At 56.2% G+C, this 18,008-nt stretch overlaps 1 protein-coding gene across 3 annotated transcripts in view; it reads right to left on the bottom strand.

The window, feature by feature from the left end:
- The window catches only part of EPHB2 (EPH receptor B2), a 129,805-nt gene that overhangs the window by 78,107 nt on the left and 33,690 nt on the right, over positions 1 to 18,008 (bottom strand). For all 3 annotated transcript variants that reach the window (XM_086625563.1, XM_086625564.1, XM_086625562.1), the window contains exons 2-3: positions 10,988 to 11,052; positions 6,279 to 6,963 (exon numbers count right to left, since the gene is read on the bottom strand). In XM_086625563.1, coding sequence (XP_086481689.1) covers positions 6,279 to 6,963; positions 10,988 to 11,052 — 750 coding nt within the window. The remainder of the gene's footprint in view (positions 1 to 6,278; positions 6,964 to 10,987; positions 11,053 to 18,008) is intronic.

Consider the following 18,008-nt stretch of genomic DNA (forward strand, 5'->3'; position numbering starts at 1 on the left):
AATGCTTTTGTGCAAGGTCTCAGCCCATCCCCTGTCTTGAAAGCAAAATGACAAAGCAGTCCTCATTTCCTTTGCCTGCTTTGGCCATGAAGGTCTAGTCCCTTAGAAGCAGCATTTCCTATTCTGAGGTGAGTTGCCCATCTCCCTCCTTCAGCAGCAGATGTCTTGCTCCATTCCTGGACTACCTGTGACACTCCTTGCAAGGTCAGCATCTCTTAGGGCTTCGGATCACCAGGAAATAAATGCTTTAACCCTCCTTGTCTGACACCCCTTGCTCTGCTAGCCTCCCCCTGGTCCTACTCCAACCTCCAGACGGCCAACTCCTACCCAGGAATGTGCAGAGAACAGGCTGGCATCTCCTCCAACTCCAGGGTGCACCAAGCAGGCTTGGAGAGGTTAATACCGAGCAGCTGCAATCCCCACTGCAGCCCTAATTGGATTCACAACATGGAGAGGTCAGCAAGAAGCAGGAGGGAGAAGAATCAAAGCAATGGAAAGAAAGACGCTGTATTCTTGCTTCCCAGACGGAGAGGGAGGAGAGGGAGAAGCCCAAAGAGCAGGATCCACAATGACATCGAGCCACGGCCGGCTGGGAGCATTCAAATTGTCAACAACCCTGCAGAAAAGGCAGGCAAATTCCTGTTTTGTACTTGGGAAGAAGCCAGGTGATGTAATCATCTTATAGGATGATGGTGAAATATTTTCCATTCCAGCAGTAACTCAAGATGTTAAATAGCAGCTACTAAAGTTAAACATCGTTAAATCAGTACGTCAGGATAGCACCTACCTGGGAGATTTTAAAGAGATGGCTGATGAACCAGTGGTCAGTTAATGGTCACTTCCCACACGCCGTGAAGTAGTACGATGTTTCAGAGATGTAGGAAAAAGCTATTTGTTAAATGAGGAAGTCCTGGCTATTTTAGGACTGCCACTGCAACATCAATACCAGTCAAATAAGGATGTGCCAGCTCCAGGATTCGGTCAGCAGAGAACTAAAGAAAGGCAGTAATAGTAGTGCCAACCTACGAGCGTTTATGGAAAACAGATTAAAGCAAATTAGCCTCATATGGTTTTTTTGATGCAATTACAAGATTGGCTGGGAGAGGTAACAGTGTTAATGCAACGCACCCAAACTTCTGCAGAACATTTCCCTTGGTAACACATGATATTTTGATTCAGAAATTAGAGGGTCCACCGACACTGTGGGACATATTCAATGCATTAAAACTTGGCGAGCTGATACTGCTATGGCCTGAGATCTAAGCAGGGAATGTGCAGAGAGCAGGTCTGTTTCTACTAGAGCCAACAAATTTGGTTCATGCCTCTGGGCTATTTAACATTTTTATCAATGACCCAGGAGAAAGCCCAAAGCATTCCCAATAAAGTTAGCTGATGACATGGAAGTTGTAGTGTGGTAAATACCAAAGATGATGGGTTCCTGATACACAGCCATCTGGATGCCTCAGCGAGCTGGGCACAAGCAAGGCACGTGTGTTTCCATACAAATCCGTGTCAAACCACACCTCCCGGGACAAGGACGCCGGCCACAGTGGTTATCTGCTCACAGTCCCACTGGGAATGCCAAGGATCCTGCAAAAGCACCCAGTGAAACACCACTGCCAAAATGGCTAAAGCAAAGGGGGGAAGAAGGTAATCTCAGCATCCCCCAGCACTCGGCTGATCCCTGAGAGCATCCCGTACACGGGACAGTGGATCTGCCAACGGAAAGGCTAAAGCAGTGCCAAGGGCTGGGAAGAGCCAAAACAGCTGGCTGAAAACCTCAACAGGGGACCAGGGGCCAAGGATTACTCTTAAACAGGCACATGGAAAGCAGAGGTGTGGTGGTGGACAAAGTTCGCCAAGGTCCAAGCGCCAGGCGCAGCCGGGGATGAGAAGGCAGGAGTGACCGCTGGAAGCGTTTAACGGGCAATTCTCCATCTCTGGAAACATTTACATCACGATTGGCTGTATCTGCTCCAGATCAACCAAGAATGCTTCCTGTAAGAATTTAATTACCCCTAGGGCCCTACAATTTATTGGCGGGGTCCAGCATTATCAGCGGAGGCCCAGACCCGAAACAGGCATAGAGCCATAAATAGCCTCTTATCTCCAAAACATCACGTACTTATGGGACGTGGCTGTATGACAGCTAGGACATACCCTTCTCCAGCACACCAGAAAGCTGCACGCCCCTCCAAGACCTTAGCACATACTTGCCCCGCTCCGAAACCCAAGCACAGCACAGCTGGGACGGACCCCCACTGCTTCCCACACCTCTGCGATGGATGAATGGTGATGGGTCCTCGACATACGGATCCGTGCACATCACCGCCTCTGCACCCACAGCCCCAGCACACGGTGGGGTGGTGGCAGATCTGCTGCGCTGGACCTCAAACTAACATGTAAGCACAGGAAGGGAAGCCTGTCATGGAGCCCACCTGTACGACACACAACTGCAAGGGCACACCCCTCCCAAAACCTACCAGCCAGCCCCATACAGCCCCAGACTGGGATACCCCAGGCACCAGCCCGCTACAGCCGTAACACCAGAGGTCACACTTCTCCCTTTAGAGCTGGACTTGGGCTGGGACAGTACTGGAGCTGACCTGGGAGTACCCAGCTGGGTTGGTGGCAGAACCAGGGCTGTGGTGTTGGTAGGGCTGGACAGGACCGGCACTGGGCTGGGTGCTGGAGCTGAGTCAGGACCTCCACACTGTCCCTCCTGGCTCTGTCCCCCAGGGGAGGAGCAGGAGGAAGGTAATGCAGGCTGCCCTCCTGCCTCCCCTTCATGGTGGGACACATTGTTGACATCTCAGGCTCCGCACAGGGGTGGCCCAGCTCCACCTTGAGCTGGAGAAGACAGGTGGCAGCCTAGTTCTTCTACAGATCACCTAGCTGACCAGGTTTCTCCTCTTCCCAGCACATCACTGACTCCCCTCCTCCTCAGAAACACCTGTGACCCCAGGGATGACACTAGATGTCTCTGATAGCAAGAGAGCATCACCACCAGCTTCTGCAGGGCAAAACCATCCCTTGCCACCACGGCAAGACCAGGACTCCTCACGCTCGGTCCTGTCCGGGTGCAGCGAAGAAGAGGCTGCCTGCTGGGAATGCGGTGATCGGGCACACGGGCAGAGGTCTTCCAAAGATGGAGAGGAGCTGGAGATGGACACAGGGCTCAACAGCCAGGACCAGGAGCCAGCGGCTGCCGTCCCGGAGCAGGCAGAGACCCTTGCAGGCAGCGCTCGTCTGCGTCCAGCACAATAGCTCTGCCTCCGCCGCCGCGCAGAGGAGCCAATGGAGACGGGAGGCAGCGAGAAACACGTTCGATGTGCTGCTGGGAGGGACGGGGGGAGAGGGGGGAGGCGGCAGACAAAGAACAGGGAGATGGAGAAAAAAGACGCGGGCGGGGAGCAGGAGAAGGGGCAGCGGGGAGGACGGGGCCGGGGGGAGGCGCGTGCACGGAGCCCCTCGAAAGGAGCCGGGAAGCGAGCGGAGGAGCGGAGTGCGGAGCAGCAGGCGGCCGGCCCCGCGCGGGGCCCTGCGGGATCGGCGAGCAGGGCCCAGCGAAAGGAAAATCTCTTAACCACACAGAATTGTTAACTGCCCCCAAATCCTTTTGTGCCGGGGCTCCAAGCTTAGAGCAGCTTAAGCTGTTAGATGCGTGAACTTCCTCCATAAATATCCCCCGCGCACACTGCCGGGAGCAGCCCGGCGCTGCATCGGTGGAGAAAACGAGCAACTCCTCCCAACGCCTCGCCCTGCGGCGAGGGGCCATCATTGCTCGGGATGCCCTTTTCCACCAGGAGCCCGTGGCCGGGCAGGACCAGTGAGCCACGTCCCCCACGCTCCCCAACACATCCTGTTTGGGCGACCGAGCCGTGTGAGAGCACTTCACCCCGAAAGCCAGCTCGGATTTGCTTTTGTTTTGCTTCTGGAAAGGGGCCCAGATTCCCTCCCACCCCTCGAAACACGGGAGAACCTGCTGGCCACACGTACGAGCCAGTCCCCAAAGCAGGCGGCTCGTCCGCTGCCCCAGCGGGGCACAGACACGGCCAGAGGGGCACAGGGGCACGGAGCCCCTTCCCACGCCGAGGCGGGACGGAGAGCCCCTTCGCTGCCCAACTGAGCTGGGGCGACTGGTCCCCACCCCAGTGCTCTGTGGGAGTGCTGGAAGAGGATGGGGATGCTGCAGCTGTCCCACCGACGCCACAGCTGGAACCTCCCGCTCCCCACTCCCCTTCTGGGGGCTGCCGGGGGAAAGAGAGGGTATGGCACAGCCCCGGGGTCCCATCCAGCCCCAGCTGCGCAGCCCCACGCGGGGAGGGGGAGGGGAAGGGGAAGGGGAAGGGGAAGGGGAAGGGGAAGGGGAAGGGGAAGGGGAAGGGGAAGGGGAAGGGGAAGGGGAAGGGGAAGGGGAAGGGGAAGGGGAAGGGGAAGGGGAAGGGGAAGGGGAAGGGGAAGGCAGCCCCGGAGCCAGCTGCCCCACGGAGAAGGCAGGCTGCCGTCCACCGCGTGATTAATGACGGTGGGGAGCACGAGGCCGGGCGCACGCCAGCACCGGCTGGACAAACAGCTGCTGAGGTACCAGACCTCCCAAAATCCTGCTGCTGCACAGACAAAGAGGAGACCCGGCCTCTCCCTCCTGCTTGCTCCCTCCTCCTTGGCCCCTGCTCCTGCTTGCTCTGCCTGCCCTCCCGGCCGCGCCGGGCCAGACTGCAGGGCCAGGGCTCTGCGTAAGGAGGTCCTGGGAGCCCTGGGGCATGGAAAGGGACTGTCCCTTGGCTGGGCTGGCCGCAGGACCCAGGAGCCCCAAGAAACCACAGCTGCATCAGAGCAAAGCGCTGTGCAGGGCTGCGTCCACTCGGGAAAAAAAGAAGGCTGAGATGGAAAAGCTGACATCAATCATTTTGGCTTTCTGGTGTTGGTACAAATGCCTCACTCGGGCACCGTAAAACAACCATCTTCCCTTCAAGGCTGGGATTAGCCAGGCTCCATTTCCATAGTGCACTGCAGCAGCACCTCCTTGCTGTCCCCATCCCCAGCACCATCCCTGCTACAGCTGGAGGACACTTGATCACCCAAGAGATGTTGAGTGGCCCAGTGAGGAGCAGCTCAAAGCACAGTTATCAAATGACAAACCCAGCACATCAGGAGGCTTGGCGCAGGAGCAGCCCAGTCAGCAGCAGGAGACATGGTGCTCTCTTCAAGGGGACTATCCAACCTGCAGTCCCAATCCAGCACAGCCAGAGACTGTCCCCCTCTCCTGCAGGTCTGTCTCCCCACTACCAGCACCTTCCCCATGCTTGCTTGGTGCTACCTGACCTCCCCTACCCACAGTGAGAAGAGAGGAGATGCAGCTCCTTCCTTGTGCTCTACAATGCCCATCGATGTGCCCATTAAACGTGCAGCTATCAGGTTCTCATCTCTCTCCTGACAATCTCAGCAGCTCCTTCCTCTCCCTCCCCAAGCCCATGTAGGCTTTTCTTCCCCTATGCCATCTCCATGACTGAGGAGGAGCATGGAGATGGGTTTGGGTATGGTACTTTCAGGGAGGGTGGCACAGTCTCTCGCTCGCCTGGGGCACACTGTGCCTGTAGGACCATGGTGCTCAGCTGAGCAGCTGCTCCTGGAGTCTGCTTTGAACATCTACAGGGGCAGGAGACCTCTGGCTTTTGAGGGAGCCCAGAGGCCAGGCTTGGAGGTGCCAGGCTGGAGAAGTGAGCCTGGCCCTGAACAGCCCGTGACCATGTCCCACCCTGGGTTATTTGCACATCACAAGGAAAATGCTGCAGACAATTTGTCCCCTCCCACTGCATCACCTCCCGCTCCCCTTACCCCAGAAGCATTTCAGCCCATGCCAAGGCATAGGGCACAAACCAAAGTGAAAACAGCCCCGGTATTTTGGGAGGTGACTGCAGATCGGTGGCACGCACCACAGCTACACACGTGTCCCTGCAAGATCTGCAAAGCACAGAGGGCACCAGCAACAAGCTGGCACCCCTGGGCCCCATGGCTCTCAGGACCCAGAGGTAACGTGGAGCACCTGCAACAGATGGATGAGCCCAGGGCAGGAACTGAGGAGCTGGGGAAGAAGTCAGCATCCACACACATGCTCCTCTCCCACGTCCCCACATGCCACTCTGCCACCCCTGCCCAAGGAGGTCACTCCCAGGTGGCTCATGCAGATGCCAGCTGTAAACCCTGACTGCCGCCACCGGCACGGCCCATCGGCGGCGAGGCGAGCACGCGGAGCGAGACCGGAGGCGAGCGGTTACCTCTGCAGACGGTCCCGTTTTCCACCGACTCGTAGCCCGCTCTGCACATGCAGCGGCCAATGGGCACCAGCCACTCGCCATCCCCATTGCAGTACAGCTTGATTGGCACGTCCACCTCCTCCGCGTTGGCGATGCACGTCCCCCGGGCTGCCACTAGTGAGGTGCTCTCTGCTCCCGAGAGGGTTTCTTGGAAGACGGCCCCGTTCTGGATCACGCGGGGACACTTGCGGTAGAAGACGCGAACAGCGATCAAGGACATGCAGCCTCCATAGTCCTGGAATGCCAGGTAGAAACCATTCTTGGAGACAGGCCCAAAACTGCGCACCTCGGTGTTAATCTTCATCACCCGTCCACCTAGATCCACCTGCGAGAAGCTCTCGTCGGCAGCAATTGTGTCCACCTTCATCCAAGGATTCTCCATCCAGTTAGGGAAAGTCTTGGTGGCCGAGTCAAAGTCCGACTCGAAATAGTAGAGGTTAAAAGTCTCCTTACAGGAGCCTGGGACGTTAGGGATGCTGCTGCAGTCCCGGACTGAAAATTTCATCTCCACATGGATGCGATGCGCTCCTCGCCTCCGGATGTACTTGGTCCGGAGCCAGTTGTTTTGGCTGGATTCAAAGACGTTGCACACCTGGTAGGTGCGAATCGTGTTCATGTTCTCGTCGTACCCGCTCACCTCTTCCCACTGCGGATGGGACACAGAAAATCAGGGGGCTGCACCGAACTGATGTTCTCCACCCGCCTCACCTCTACCCAACCCCACCACGTGCCACACGGGCAGGATCTGCCAGTACCAGCACCACCACACCGTGCCCACCCTGCTCGCCAGCAGCCCCGTGGGTGCCCAGCACCTCACCCCAGCACAGCTCCAGCACCACCCAGCAAGCGCCCCGTACCTACATGCCTCTGTCCTGCTCCGGCAGGGTTTGACCCACGCTGCGTGCCAAGCAGGCTCCGCGCTGTGGGGACAAGGTGGCCCAAGCCCTCAGCAGAGCTCAGGGCCACCTCGCTGCCAGCAGCACCGTGCTCCATGCCCGGACTGGAGGTAACGCGTCCGTGCCAGGCGGCAGGGCACGGCGGGGCCGAGCATCTCCTCTGCAGGCAGTAATGTCTTTAGCAGGGGCTCTCGCCCGCGGGCTGCACTGCACAGCAGAGCCTCCCAGCAAAGCAACACAATGCCTTTAGCAGATGTATTCCCACCGGTGCCGCTATGGTTACAGACGTGGCAGGCAGGACCCGCTTTCTCAGGAACACCTAACGCGGCCGTAAAACCTCCAGCCCGAGCACCGGGGTGAGGTGTGGGCGGTCAGCTGCGCAACGGGCCGGTGGCCAGTGGCCTCTCCCCAGAGGAAGGTTTATGGGAGCCTGGCTGACCCCACTGCGTACCCAGAAAGGGAGATGCTGGGCTACGTCCCGCTGGTAGCCCTCAGCCCTGCCCCTTCAAGGGCCAACATGCTTTGGGGTTCCTCCTGCAGACGAGTACAGTTCTCAGCCCCAGCTGTCCCAAATTAGATCTATGGGATGTCCTGTGAGCCACCGCATGACAGTAACCTCCTCCCCGGGAAGACGGTTCAGAGCTGACATATTTCCCCATGGGAAGCTCTTCCCAGCCGACGAACAGCTGGCTCTGCCAGCTCTGGAGGAGGCTCTGCAGAGCTTGGGGCTGCTGGGACACACCTGGCCCTGGTCAGCTCCCTGCCCTTTCCCCAGGCTGGTTTCTTCTAAATCCTTCAGTGTCTGCTGCTGTCTCCATCCTTTGTAGGATGGGGAAACTCCGGGGCGGGTGATACACCAGGCAAGGGCAGAGCTGCAGCCTGCAACCGGCCACTGCTCCTTTGCGGTGCACAAAGACAGGAAAGGGTATTTGTGGGAGAAACTTCCACTTGGCTCACCAGAGCATCTCCCCCAGCCCAGCTCCTGCCAGAGGGCAGAGCATCCCCTGTGCTGTCGCCTCCCCACCCACAGCACCCTCGTGATGCCAGCAGCAGGGACCAGGGTCCAGCTCCTGTGTGACACAGCCCCAGCCAGCTGGAACAGCTGCTCATGAACTTGTTCATGAACCTGCTCAAGTGGAAGCCGAGCTGTTTCCCACGGACGTGAAACCCTGCGCACAACCCTGCCCTGGGTGTGGGATCGTGGCACCCAGGGCAGGGCAGCAGCACAGCCCGGACCCAGCATCAGCGCCAGCACCAAGGTCCACAGGCAAAACCCTGCAGGAGCAGAGCACCCCCGGCCCCTCGCCCTGCAAACGGCCTCGCAAGGGCATCCGGGACTGCAGAGGGATGCTCACAAGACGGGAGACAGATTGCTCCTCACACATCAAGGCTAACAACCCAACAGAAGGCTGTCAGGGAAGATTCCCAAACAGCTCCAAGCACTTCTGATTGTAGTGGCTGCAAATCTGCTGCTGTCGCTGGGGGAGGAGAGCATCCTCGCAAAACGCGGGGAGAGCATTTGCTTTATTTTCCACAAATAAATTTGGTGTGATAGTGGAAAATTGCAGGATCTCCCCATTTTTTAGGGCACCAGTTGAAGGAATCAAGGCCAAGGCACAGGGAAGCAATTGCTTCCCCTGTCCTGCCTCTGACGGGGCTCTCCCTTGCCTGGACCACCCCTGACCTCCACAGCCACCAAGACCTTGGCACGGCCGGCACCTGCCCGTCCCCACCACACCTGCACAGCCCCAGGGAGGGCTCAGGACATGAGCCTGAATCGCTCAGCCCTGGCCAGGCAGGAGCAGGTGGAAGGAGAGTCCCTCCAGCTTGGGGCTGAACAGTAGATGGTAGCTGGGCACGGGGAGACCTGCGAGCAGCATGGGAGCTCCGCAGCCAGGAAAAAGCAACTGTTTGGGTTTGCGGTTCATTAATAATCACCAAAGAGGCAATAAACAGGAGAAGCACCCAGCAGCTTTTGTCTTCCAGGTGATGCTGGCTGCATCCAACCTTGCAGAAGCCAAGCCACCCACGGGTAAGATGCCGTGTCTTGTCCTGGCAGCGGGCACGAGGCTGCAGCGGGAGAAGCCGTGACGGCACCGCAGGATCGGCACCCGTGATGTGCACAGCGCACGCTGCGTCCCCCGCAGGGACCTGCCCAGAGGTGCGGACGGGAGGCGAGTCCCACCAGTAACGCCGGGGCTGTACTGGACTTTCTGGACAGGCATCCCCATCTCACCGGGGTTGGGGGACCTGGGAGCACCCCGGGAGCCAGGTGCCCGCTTAGGACCCCCCCATCCTCCCGCACCCCTGCAGCAGCACGTGGGGGCTTCCCAAGCTCCCTATTCTCAGCTCGGAGAGAAAGTCACCCCCGTGCACCAGCCCCTGTGCTTCCTCGACGCTTAATTAGAAGCCTCTCCCTTTCTGCTCACTCTCTAATTAACATGCCGGGAGCTCAAAAGAAGGCGGCAGCACAATAACACGGGGAGACGGCTTCCAGCAGGCCCAGGCCTCATTACTGCGGGGCTGGGGAGCCGGAGCAAGGCGTGCTTTACATATGGAAACACCGCAAACAAGAAAGGCTGGGCGAGGAGAGAAAAAGACTTGACCCCTGCTCCTGCCTATTGTGCGCTCGTCACCCCCCCTCGGCGGCCGGGCGGGCGCTGGCGGGGCGGCCGGGCTGGCGGGCGGGAGCACGGCTTTATCCCGGTGACGGGGAACCGGTGCCGGGAGCGCCCGCGCCCCAGCGCGGCAGGGCTGCCCGGGAGCCTGGTTTAATCTCCCCGAGGGAGGCTTTTCTTGGCTGTTTCTTTTCTTCTGCCAAGTTGGCTTAGGGAGGGGGCTTGCTGTCAGCCCTGGGGTGAGGTCCACAGAAACGTCTTCATCGAGCCTCTGTGGAGGGTGGATGGAGCCTGAGCCACCACCTCCGCCTGTGCAGATGGCAAGCATCTCCAGGCTATGGCTGGGTTGGATTGGGCCGCTCGAGCCCAAGGGAGCAGGTCAGGGTGTGCCGGGCACTGGGGCTCCACGCTGTCACCAGCCACCACAGCCAGAGCTGGGCAGGATGCTCTGAAGCACCCCGATGCCTCACACAATCCCCTTGGGATGTGGAGGTGGCTGGGGCTGCTCCAGTCCTGTGTCACAAGCAGAAGGGTGCAGAGATGCCCGGCCTTGTGCAAGCTCTTCTGTAAAAGAGCTTGTTCTGGGTGGTCTTAGTATGTGGCTCAGGGGTCTCTTGGCACCAGTAAAGCAGACAGACAGTCACTGCTGGCCAAAAAATCTCCCTCCACGAGATGCCAGAGATGCTGGACAGTCATTTCAGGGCTTGATCAAATGGCTGTTGTGGGTGCAACCTCACAGGTCAACGCCCTCATCCTTTTCTGCTCCAAGTGACAGGCAATGGGGTAACAAGTGAGACACTGGGGACAAATGACAGTGGCCTTGGCATTTCGTTTCTCCCCCTCCCTAATTTTTACTTGGCTGCAGGCCAGCTTTACGGAGAGCATGATTCCCCCAGCATCACGTTGGCCTGATGCTGTAGGGTGAGAACTACACTCCGTCGGTACTGGGTTATTTTTTGGAAGTGCTACCTTCTAGAAATCTACTGGAAACCTCAATTGTCATCCTCTTTTGTCCTCTTCCCACTAGACTGTTTCATGTGGCCAAGGCACTTTGCTTCAGTGAGGGACTTTTGTTGAGCCAACCCACCTAGGTTCACATGCAGCAGGAGACCCCAGACCAGGCTCTGGACCCCCATAAAGCAACAGGATGACTTACCCCCGAGGGAGGATGCACCGTCCAGCCCAGCTCTGCCGTTGCCGTTGTGGAGTCCATCAGCGTCTCTGCAGGAAGAAGACAAACAAGGAGTCAGTGGCTGTTCGGTGAATGGCCTGAGGCTGGGGAAGGGGAAAGCAGTGGAGAGGAACCAGCCCAGGACTCCATCCATTGAGCCCGGCCTGCGCCGAGCCCTCTGGCCAGCTCTCCGTCAGGGAGGAGCCCAGCATCGATTTCTCCATCCATTTGCTTCTCCATCCATTGTCCATTGGCCTCCTTGTCTCCTGCAATGCATGGGGGTCACGCGCTCTCCCACCCACCAGCCTAGCTGGACTTTCCTCCTCAAAATCCAGGATGAGGGTACCACAGCCCCGGAGCAGCTCTGCTACTGCAGCTGAGAAGCCCAGCCTGAGCGAGGTTCTTCCATTACCTTCCAGTCTCTTTTGCAAAAGTGGGATATTTTTTTCTCAGCGCTTTGCACGGTAGGCAGAATCCCTGGCAATGCGGTAGCACACGGGAGGGAACAGCACTTTTAAGACTTAAAAGTACTAAAAAATTAAACCCATGTTAAAGCTGGTTTTCCAGGCGATTTGGGCTGAAATAGGTCAGGCAATGCTCCTGCCAGCTAGCACAGAGCAGGAAAAGTCTCCCCAAGCCAGGCAGGCAGCGAAGCCTCCTTTTCCTCTCTCCAGCTTCTCATCCTTCCAGCACTGAAGTCTTTTTCCAACCCAAACAGTTCTGAGTTGGCCTAACCACACCACACTAATGGTCTGAGAAGGGATGCTTGGGTTATGGTCCCCCAATACTTGGGCCAATGTGTGGAGGCGTTCCCCATCCAGCGCAGGAATGGTCCAGCTGCCCCATCAGAAATACATTGGACAGACTTCCATGAGTGGTTGCCACAGTCTGGGTAACTGCCCATCCTCCAGGTCTGCGGTCACACGCTCGTTGCAACACAGGGATTTTTCTGCACCACACTCAATGCTGCCATTTTAAGAAAATAGGCAATATTCTGGCGGTTAGAAATCACACCCAAAGGTTTCAGCATACCAAGGCTGGGCATGGGAAAAGCATAATGCTTGTGGGACAGGCTGTCCAGACCAGCACACAGCCAGTGATTCTGTGGCTGAGGCCAAGGTGATGGCCACAGAAGAAATTATATCCCTCTGCTCTGTAAGAGAATGTGAATCTGTCCCCAACTTCAGCACGTGCACTCCGGATGCCAACTGCATTTTCAGGGATGCTGGAAAGTATCCATCGCACACACACATAAGGCACAAACATGAAATTCAGGTTGCAGCTCCACCTTCCCTGTCCTCCCAGTTAACGCAGGACAGGAAGGGAAAGGGCACCCCCATGTCAGCTCACTGAGAGCGTTCAACCAGGAGAACCTCAATAGAGTCGAGGTCTACAGCACCATCCTATAACCCAACAAATGGTGCCAGTTCCCATGGCCACAACAGGGATGAAGAGTTACTGGCTGTAATCATGTCATAGAATCATAGAATCACAGAATCACAGAATGGTTTGGGTTGGAAGGGATCTTCAAGATCATCTAGGTCCAACCCTCCTGCCATGGGCAGGGACACCCTCCACTACACCAGGTTGCTCAAAGCCTCATCCAACCTGGCCTTGAGCACTTCCAGGGATGGGGCAGCCACAACTTCTCTGGGCAACCTGTGCCAGTGCCTCACCACCCTCAAAGGGAAGAATTTCTTCCTTAGATCTAATCTAAATCTCCCCTCTATTAGTTTAAAGCCATTGCCCCTTGTCCTGTCACTGCACGCCCTTGTCCAAAGCCCCTCTCCAGCTTGTAGCTCCTTTAGGTACTGGAAGGCTGCTGGAAGGTCTCCTGCAGCCTTCTCTTCTCCAGGCTGAACAGCCCCAACTCTCTCAGCCTGTCTCCATAGCAGAGGTGCTCCAGCCCTCGGATCATCTTTGTGGCCTCCTCTGGACCTGCTCCAACAGCTCCATGGCCTTCTGATGTTGGGGACCCCAGAGCTGCTGTTGCTGCTCCTCACCACCAAAAAAAGCAAGCATCCTGCCACAAATCCCCCAAAAGCATCTCCACCTTCTCCACTTTCACTATGGTGGACGAAAATGAATGAAGAAAAGCTCAGCCTTGTGCAGACCCATCACTTAAGAGACAAGCCTGGACGCAGAAATGACTGCTGTTCAGCCTGTCCAACAGCAGACATGAACTCTCCTTTTCCCATCGGCAAGCCAAAAAGTGCCTCGGCGCAGATATGCTCCTTGCACCCACTTCTGGCAGTAAATCATTTTCAGACTGTGGGTTATTCGTTACTCCTGGTTAGAGTCAGCGGTTTCCAGTTCACAGGAAACCAGGATTTCAAAATTTGGTTTTATTCCAAGAGTAAAAAGCAAAAACAGTTCTTTTCAGATTTTTCCACTAGGAAGAGTTCTGGAAAACAGCTAGTCCAGAAACACTGTCATTCAGATTGATTAAATTTCTTTTTAAACGCAGTATTTGTTTACATAGTTCCATAATAGTGTTTATTCTATCAGAGTATCTGGCTTTTTCATTAAAACACCAGTGGCACTTTGATCTGAAAGGGAAACAACATTTTTCACCCAGTGCTAGCTAGAAGCTGTATTACTTTGAAAAAACCCTCAAATTTGTTACTTCATCTTAACTATCAATGACAGTGGTGCATAGCAAGTATATTAATAGCAGTGACTACGATGTAAAAGAAGATATACTCTAATGCAGTACAAGTAAATCTCCAAATAAAAATAATATTTTGAAGCATTTTGCATTTTTAAAAGCCTTTTCTTTAGTGGAAACTCAGTGCAATGGTAATGCTGTGCTCGGTGCATCGCTGCAGACACCGCTGCCCACAGCCCTCGCCGCTGCCCCTTATCCTCACCCGGAGAACGGCACATCTCCTTGGAGCTATGCGTCCACCCCAGCTGGCCCAAGGGCATCTTGTTTTGGCACAAGACAAGGAGACGCAGAAATTTGCAGGTTTTAAGCAAGTTTTTCCAATGGTCAATTATCTCCTCACAAAAAAAGACCTTCCCTTAATTTTAGTCTGAATTTACACGGCTCAGCTGCCAGCTATCAGATTGCCTTTTACTCGTACAAAGACTCTGCTGCCCAAAACCTCCTTTCCCTCTTGTGGTGCTTAAGGGTGGCAAATGAATCATCTCAGAGATAACTAAATTAGCTGAGCTTCCTTATTCTCCCACCCCAAAACAGGTTCCTTTCCTTGAAGCTCCTGTTTATCAACCTTCTTTGTGTAGGGTGCACCCCACGACTGCGGTCCCCATTGCACACAGCTCTAACATCCCAATTTGGTGCCCCTTTCTGCACAGCTTTTCCACCAAATCTCTGCCCTGCCTGAAGTCCTCATGAGTCAGAGCAAGCCCGGGTAGTTGTGCCGACTGCGAAGGCGGATGCGAAGCCAGGCTGGGTTTCATGGTGGGATTGCTCCATCCCCCATTGATGGTCGATTTCAAAACACCTTGCTGCCCAACTAACGGCCTGCTGCAGAGCTGTCTTGCCCCGTATACCTGGCCAGGAGCACCCCTCACGCTCCACCTGAGGTCAAGGAGGCCACATGGTCCTCTAGGGATGACCACTGTCTCATCCCTCAGAAGTTTCTTATTTCCAGACGAAAGAAGTGCATTCATTCATTTCTCCAGCAAACAAAATCAGGAGTGATGTCCAATGAACCAACATACCCCTCATCCGCAGGGGCTTCTCTCTGCCTCCCTCCTGCCCAGATCTCCACAGCAAGAGACAGTGGTGGGCAGACTGTGGTGGGAGGAAGGCCCCATGAAGACACAGCCAAGCCTTGCTGTGACATTCCATCCTGACAGTGCTGGAATGGAGTCCGAACTAGCAACCAAACCAGGAAGGTTTAAGAAAGCAAGACAAGACCTTACCACCCACCTCAGCCACGCAGGGGAAAGGTTGAGACTTCCCTGGGGTCTATTCCTCTTTCTGCTGGATGGGTTTTTACTGCTGCAGGGGGACTGCAGAAGCTCATCAAAGAGGAGTTTACAAGATGATTGATTGTGGTCTGCAAGGATCTACACCAGGAAAAGTAGCAGCAAATAGAGCTCCTTAGCCTGAGAGGGAAACTGCAGCTACAGCTTTGCCCGGGAGCTGAACCTAGTTAAGACATCTGGAAAACAAGATTCAATTTTACCAGGGAAGGTAATCATCCCTGAAGAATAATTGCCAAGAGAAGCAGATCTTGCACTGTTTGCATCCTTCCCCATCCCAGTGAGCCAGCAGCTGCAGAAGCACATGTTGCAGGAGCACATGCTGGGCAGGAGGTCACATTGGTTCCTTCTGGCCATCAAAGTATGATAACCGAGGAGACACTCGTGGACATCTCTGAGTAAGCGGCTGCCTCCAGGCACCGAGACGTCAGCCGGTCAGAGTTCTGCTCCAGGTGTGAGCCCCACAACAGGCATGATAAGCCCCAAGGGATGGAACCCACCATCCTCCAGAGGCAGCTGCTCCGCTCACTGCAGCCCCAACAGGGCTGCCCTAGCGCACCCAGTCCCTTGCAACTTCTGCACCCACGGTGACCCATGGTGGGCTGTCACGGCCACATCTCACCCAGCAGGTCTCCTGATCCTACCTGTGGGCTGCTCCAAGCTCATACCCTGCTCTAGGCACCCAAAAGGACCAACTCCTCAGCTGGCAACAACAAAGATGGACTAATTTGTGGATGAGCAAGCCCAAGGCCAACTGTTAGCGCCCTGCCCACTACGGAGAGGAGAAGGTGCCTGCTTCAACCAGCAAACCCAGCAGCTTCACTCACTGTCACAGCCAACGCTTGCACAGTGCCATCCTGCTGGTTTGGCAGCCCCACATTAAAGGGTGAGGGGCTGGTGCCTCGGCAGCCCTGTAAAGACCTCCCTGGCATCCAGGACAGAGCAATCCCCCAGCAATGACAGTGACGACACGGAGCAAAGCCGCGTGGGAGCAGCAGGGGTGGGCATCTGGCCCCTGGCCCATCTCTGGTGGCTGCCGATAGCTGCAGCTCAGGGAAACGCTCTCTCCAGAGCAGCATTTTCTCAATATTGTTGTTTGTGTTCTTCCCTCCCGCGTGTTTATCTGCAGATTCACATGCTACCCACGGCATTATAAATAAATCTGCAGCTGCTCGAAGCCAGCAGACGCAACTCTGGCCAGCTTCCCACCAGGAACCGCACTGCTCCCCACGGGACGCTTAGGAGATAAGTGCCTGTCCTTTTCACTTTGAAGATGCTCTCAATAAGCAACTTTCTGCCAGCACCGGAGTCCATTGCCGGCACTGCTGCTTGCTACGAGGGCATGCCAGGGCTCCAGCTCAAGCATTTTGCATCGAAAGATGGATCATCACCACCAAACCACCACACCACCACCTCCAGACGCTCAACAGCTACGCTAAGACACCGTCAAGCTGATGATCTGCTACACCAATGACCTGGGTGGGGGCTGCTAGGCTTCTGCGTGGTCTTCTTGCTGCTCAGCCACAAGCAAGATGAGTGTGGAGATCTCAGCTGCACCAGCTTCTCCCACCTGGCCAGGTCAGGACTGAGACTGGTGGGAAGACCTGGGAAGGGAGGACAAGACTGGAATCGCTGGGGTGGTGACAGGGGACACCAGCATGGGATGGCCAGGGCTGGGAAGGGAGAGAGACAGGACCAAGGGACAGTGGCAGAGGGGCTGGAGGGGCAAGGGATTAAGAGAGGATCTGTGCACACTGCAGCCACACTTCTCTGTGTCCAGAAAAACAACATCCAGGAAGTTTTGCAAATTTAGACCAATTTAGAGCATCTGGCCCCGAGTTTCGCAGAAGTCCTGGCAAATCCTTTACATTCACAGGCTCCAAACTCATTCAGATAAAGAAACAGCTGGACAAATAAATAGCCCCACAGATAGCTGGAGCCTCCACCCTCATTTTTCCACCCACAACTTTTTCCCTTCCACTTCTCACGCCAGCTCCTCCCTCAGGGTAGGAAACTTGCCAGCATTTTAATCCTGGTACAGTATTATTAACACAGGGAGCAAGCTTCTAGGCTGACCCAGGATCACATCAGCTGGGGCCAATGCTGGACATGCAAAGCAGGCGAGAAGTTGCCCAGACCTCTCCGATGGGCTGGGAGTAAAGTCATCCCAAGGCAGACACAGGGTGGGCAGGACGTGCCCTATCACCATCTCCCAGACATCACCGGAAACCCACCTACTGCACCTCACCAGATCAGTCCAGGCTGGAGGGCTACTGCAGAGTGGGCTCCGTGCCGGGGCGGGATCTGCACTGGAGACGCCGCAGCTTGGGACAAACTCCCCCGCGCAGCACACGTGCTCCCCAAACCGCCTTTCCAGCCCGGCCTCAGGCACGGCCGCTGCATCCCCATCCAGGAGGGATGCGGCTAATGAGAAACCCGTCTGTCCCCCGCCCCGCGGACCCCTTGCCGCAGATCCACTCACCCTTCCAGAAGTTGAAAGGCCCCTCTCTGCCTCCTGTGCTTTACTGGAGCCTTATTACAATATTTTTGCCAGCAAGAGCTGAGAGGGGCTGAGCAAACCCAGTGGTCCTTCTCGGCAGCCTCGAGCTTTGCTTTGCCTGGCTGGTGGCCAGCGGAACAAACTGAAACCCAATCCCCCCCCGGCCGACCCGCTGGCGCGGGAACAGCACGCTGCATTGTGAGCCGGCGGCTGCAGGATATTTTGGATACTTCACTCAGGGATCCACTTAAACTCCAAGAGGGAGAGTGATTGATAGGGAGCAAGAAGAGGAGGTTGACGGAGTGGGGATGGGGACCGCCAGCATCTCCCGTGCCCAGCGCCCCAAAGGCCACCCCAAGGGTCCTGGGTCATGCCGCTGGTTCTGGTGCTGCAGATCCAGCAGACAGGTACCTGGTCATTCAACCCCTTTCCCTGGGAAATGAGGTCCAGACAGATTCAGAGACCAGAGAATAAGGGAGATGTCCAGCATCTCCATCATCGCGCCTCTGACCTGCCAGCCAGCCCCCAGGCTGATAGTCCAGGGGGCCAGCA

The sequence above is a fragment of the Tauraco erythrolophus genome, chromosome 23, assembly GCF_009769465.1.
Source record: "Tauraco erythrolophus isolate bTauEry1 chromosome 23, bTauEry1.pri, whole genome shotgun sequence".
Classification (NCBI taxonomy): domain Eukaryota; kingdom Metazoa; phylum Chordata; class Aves; order Musophagiformes; family Musophagidae; genus Tauraco; species Tauraco erythrolophus.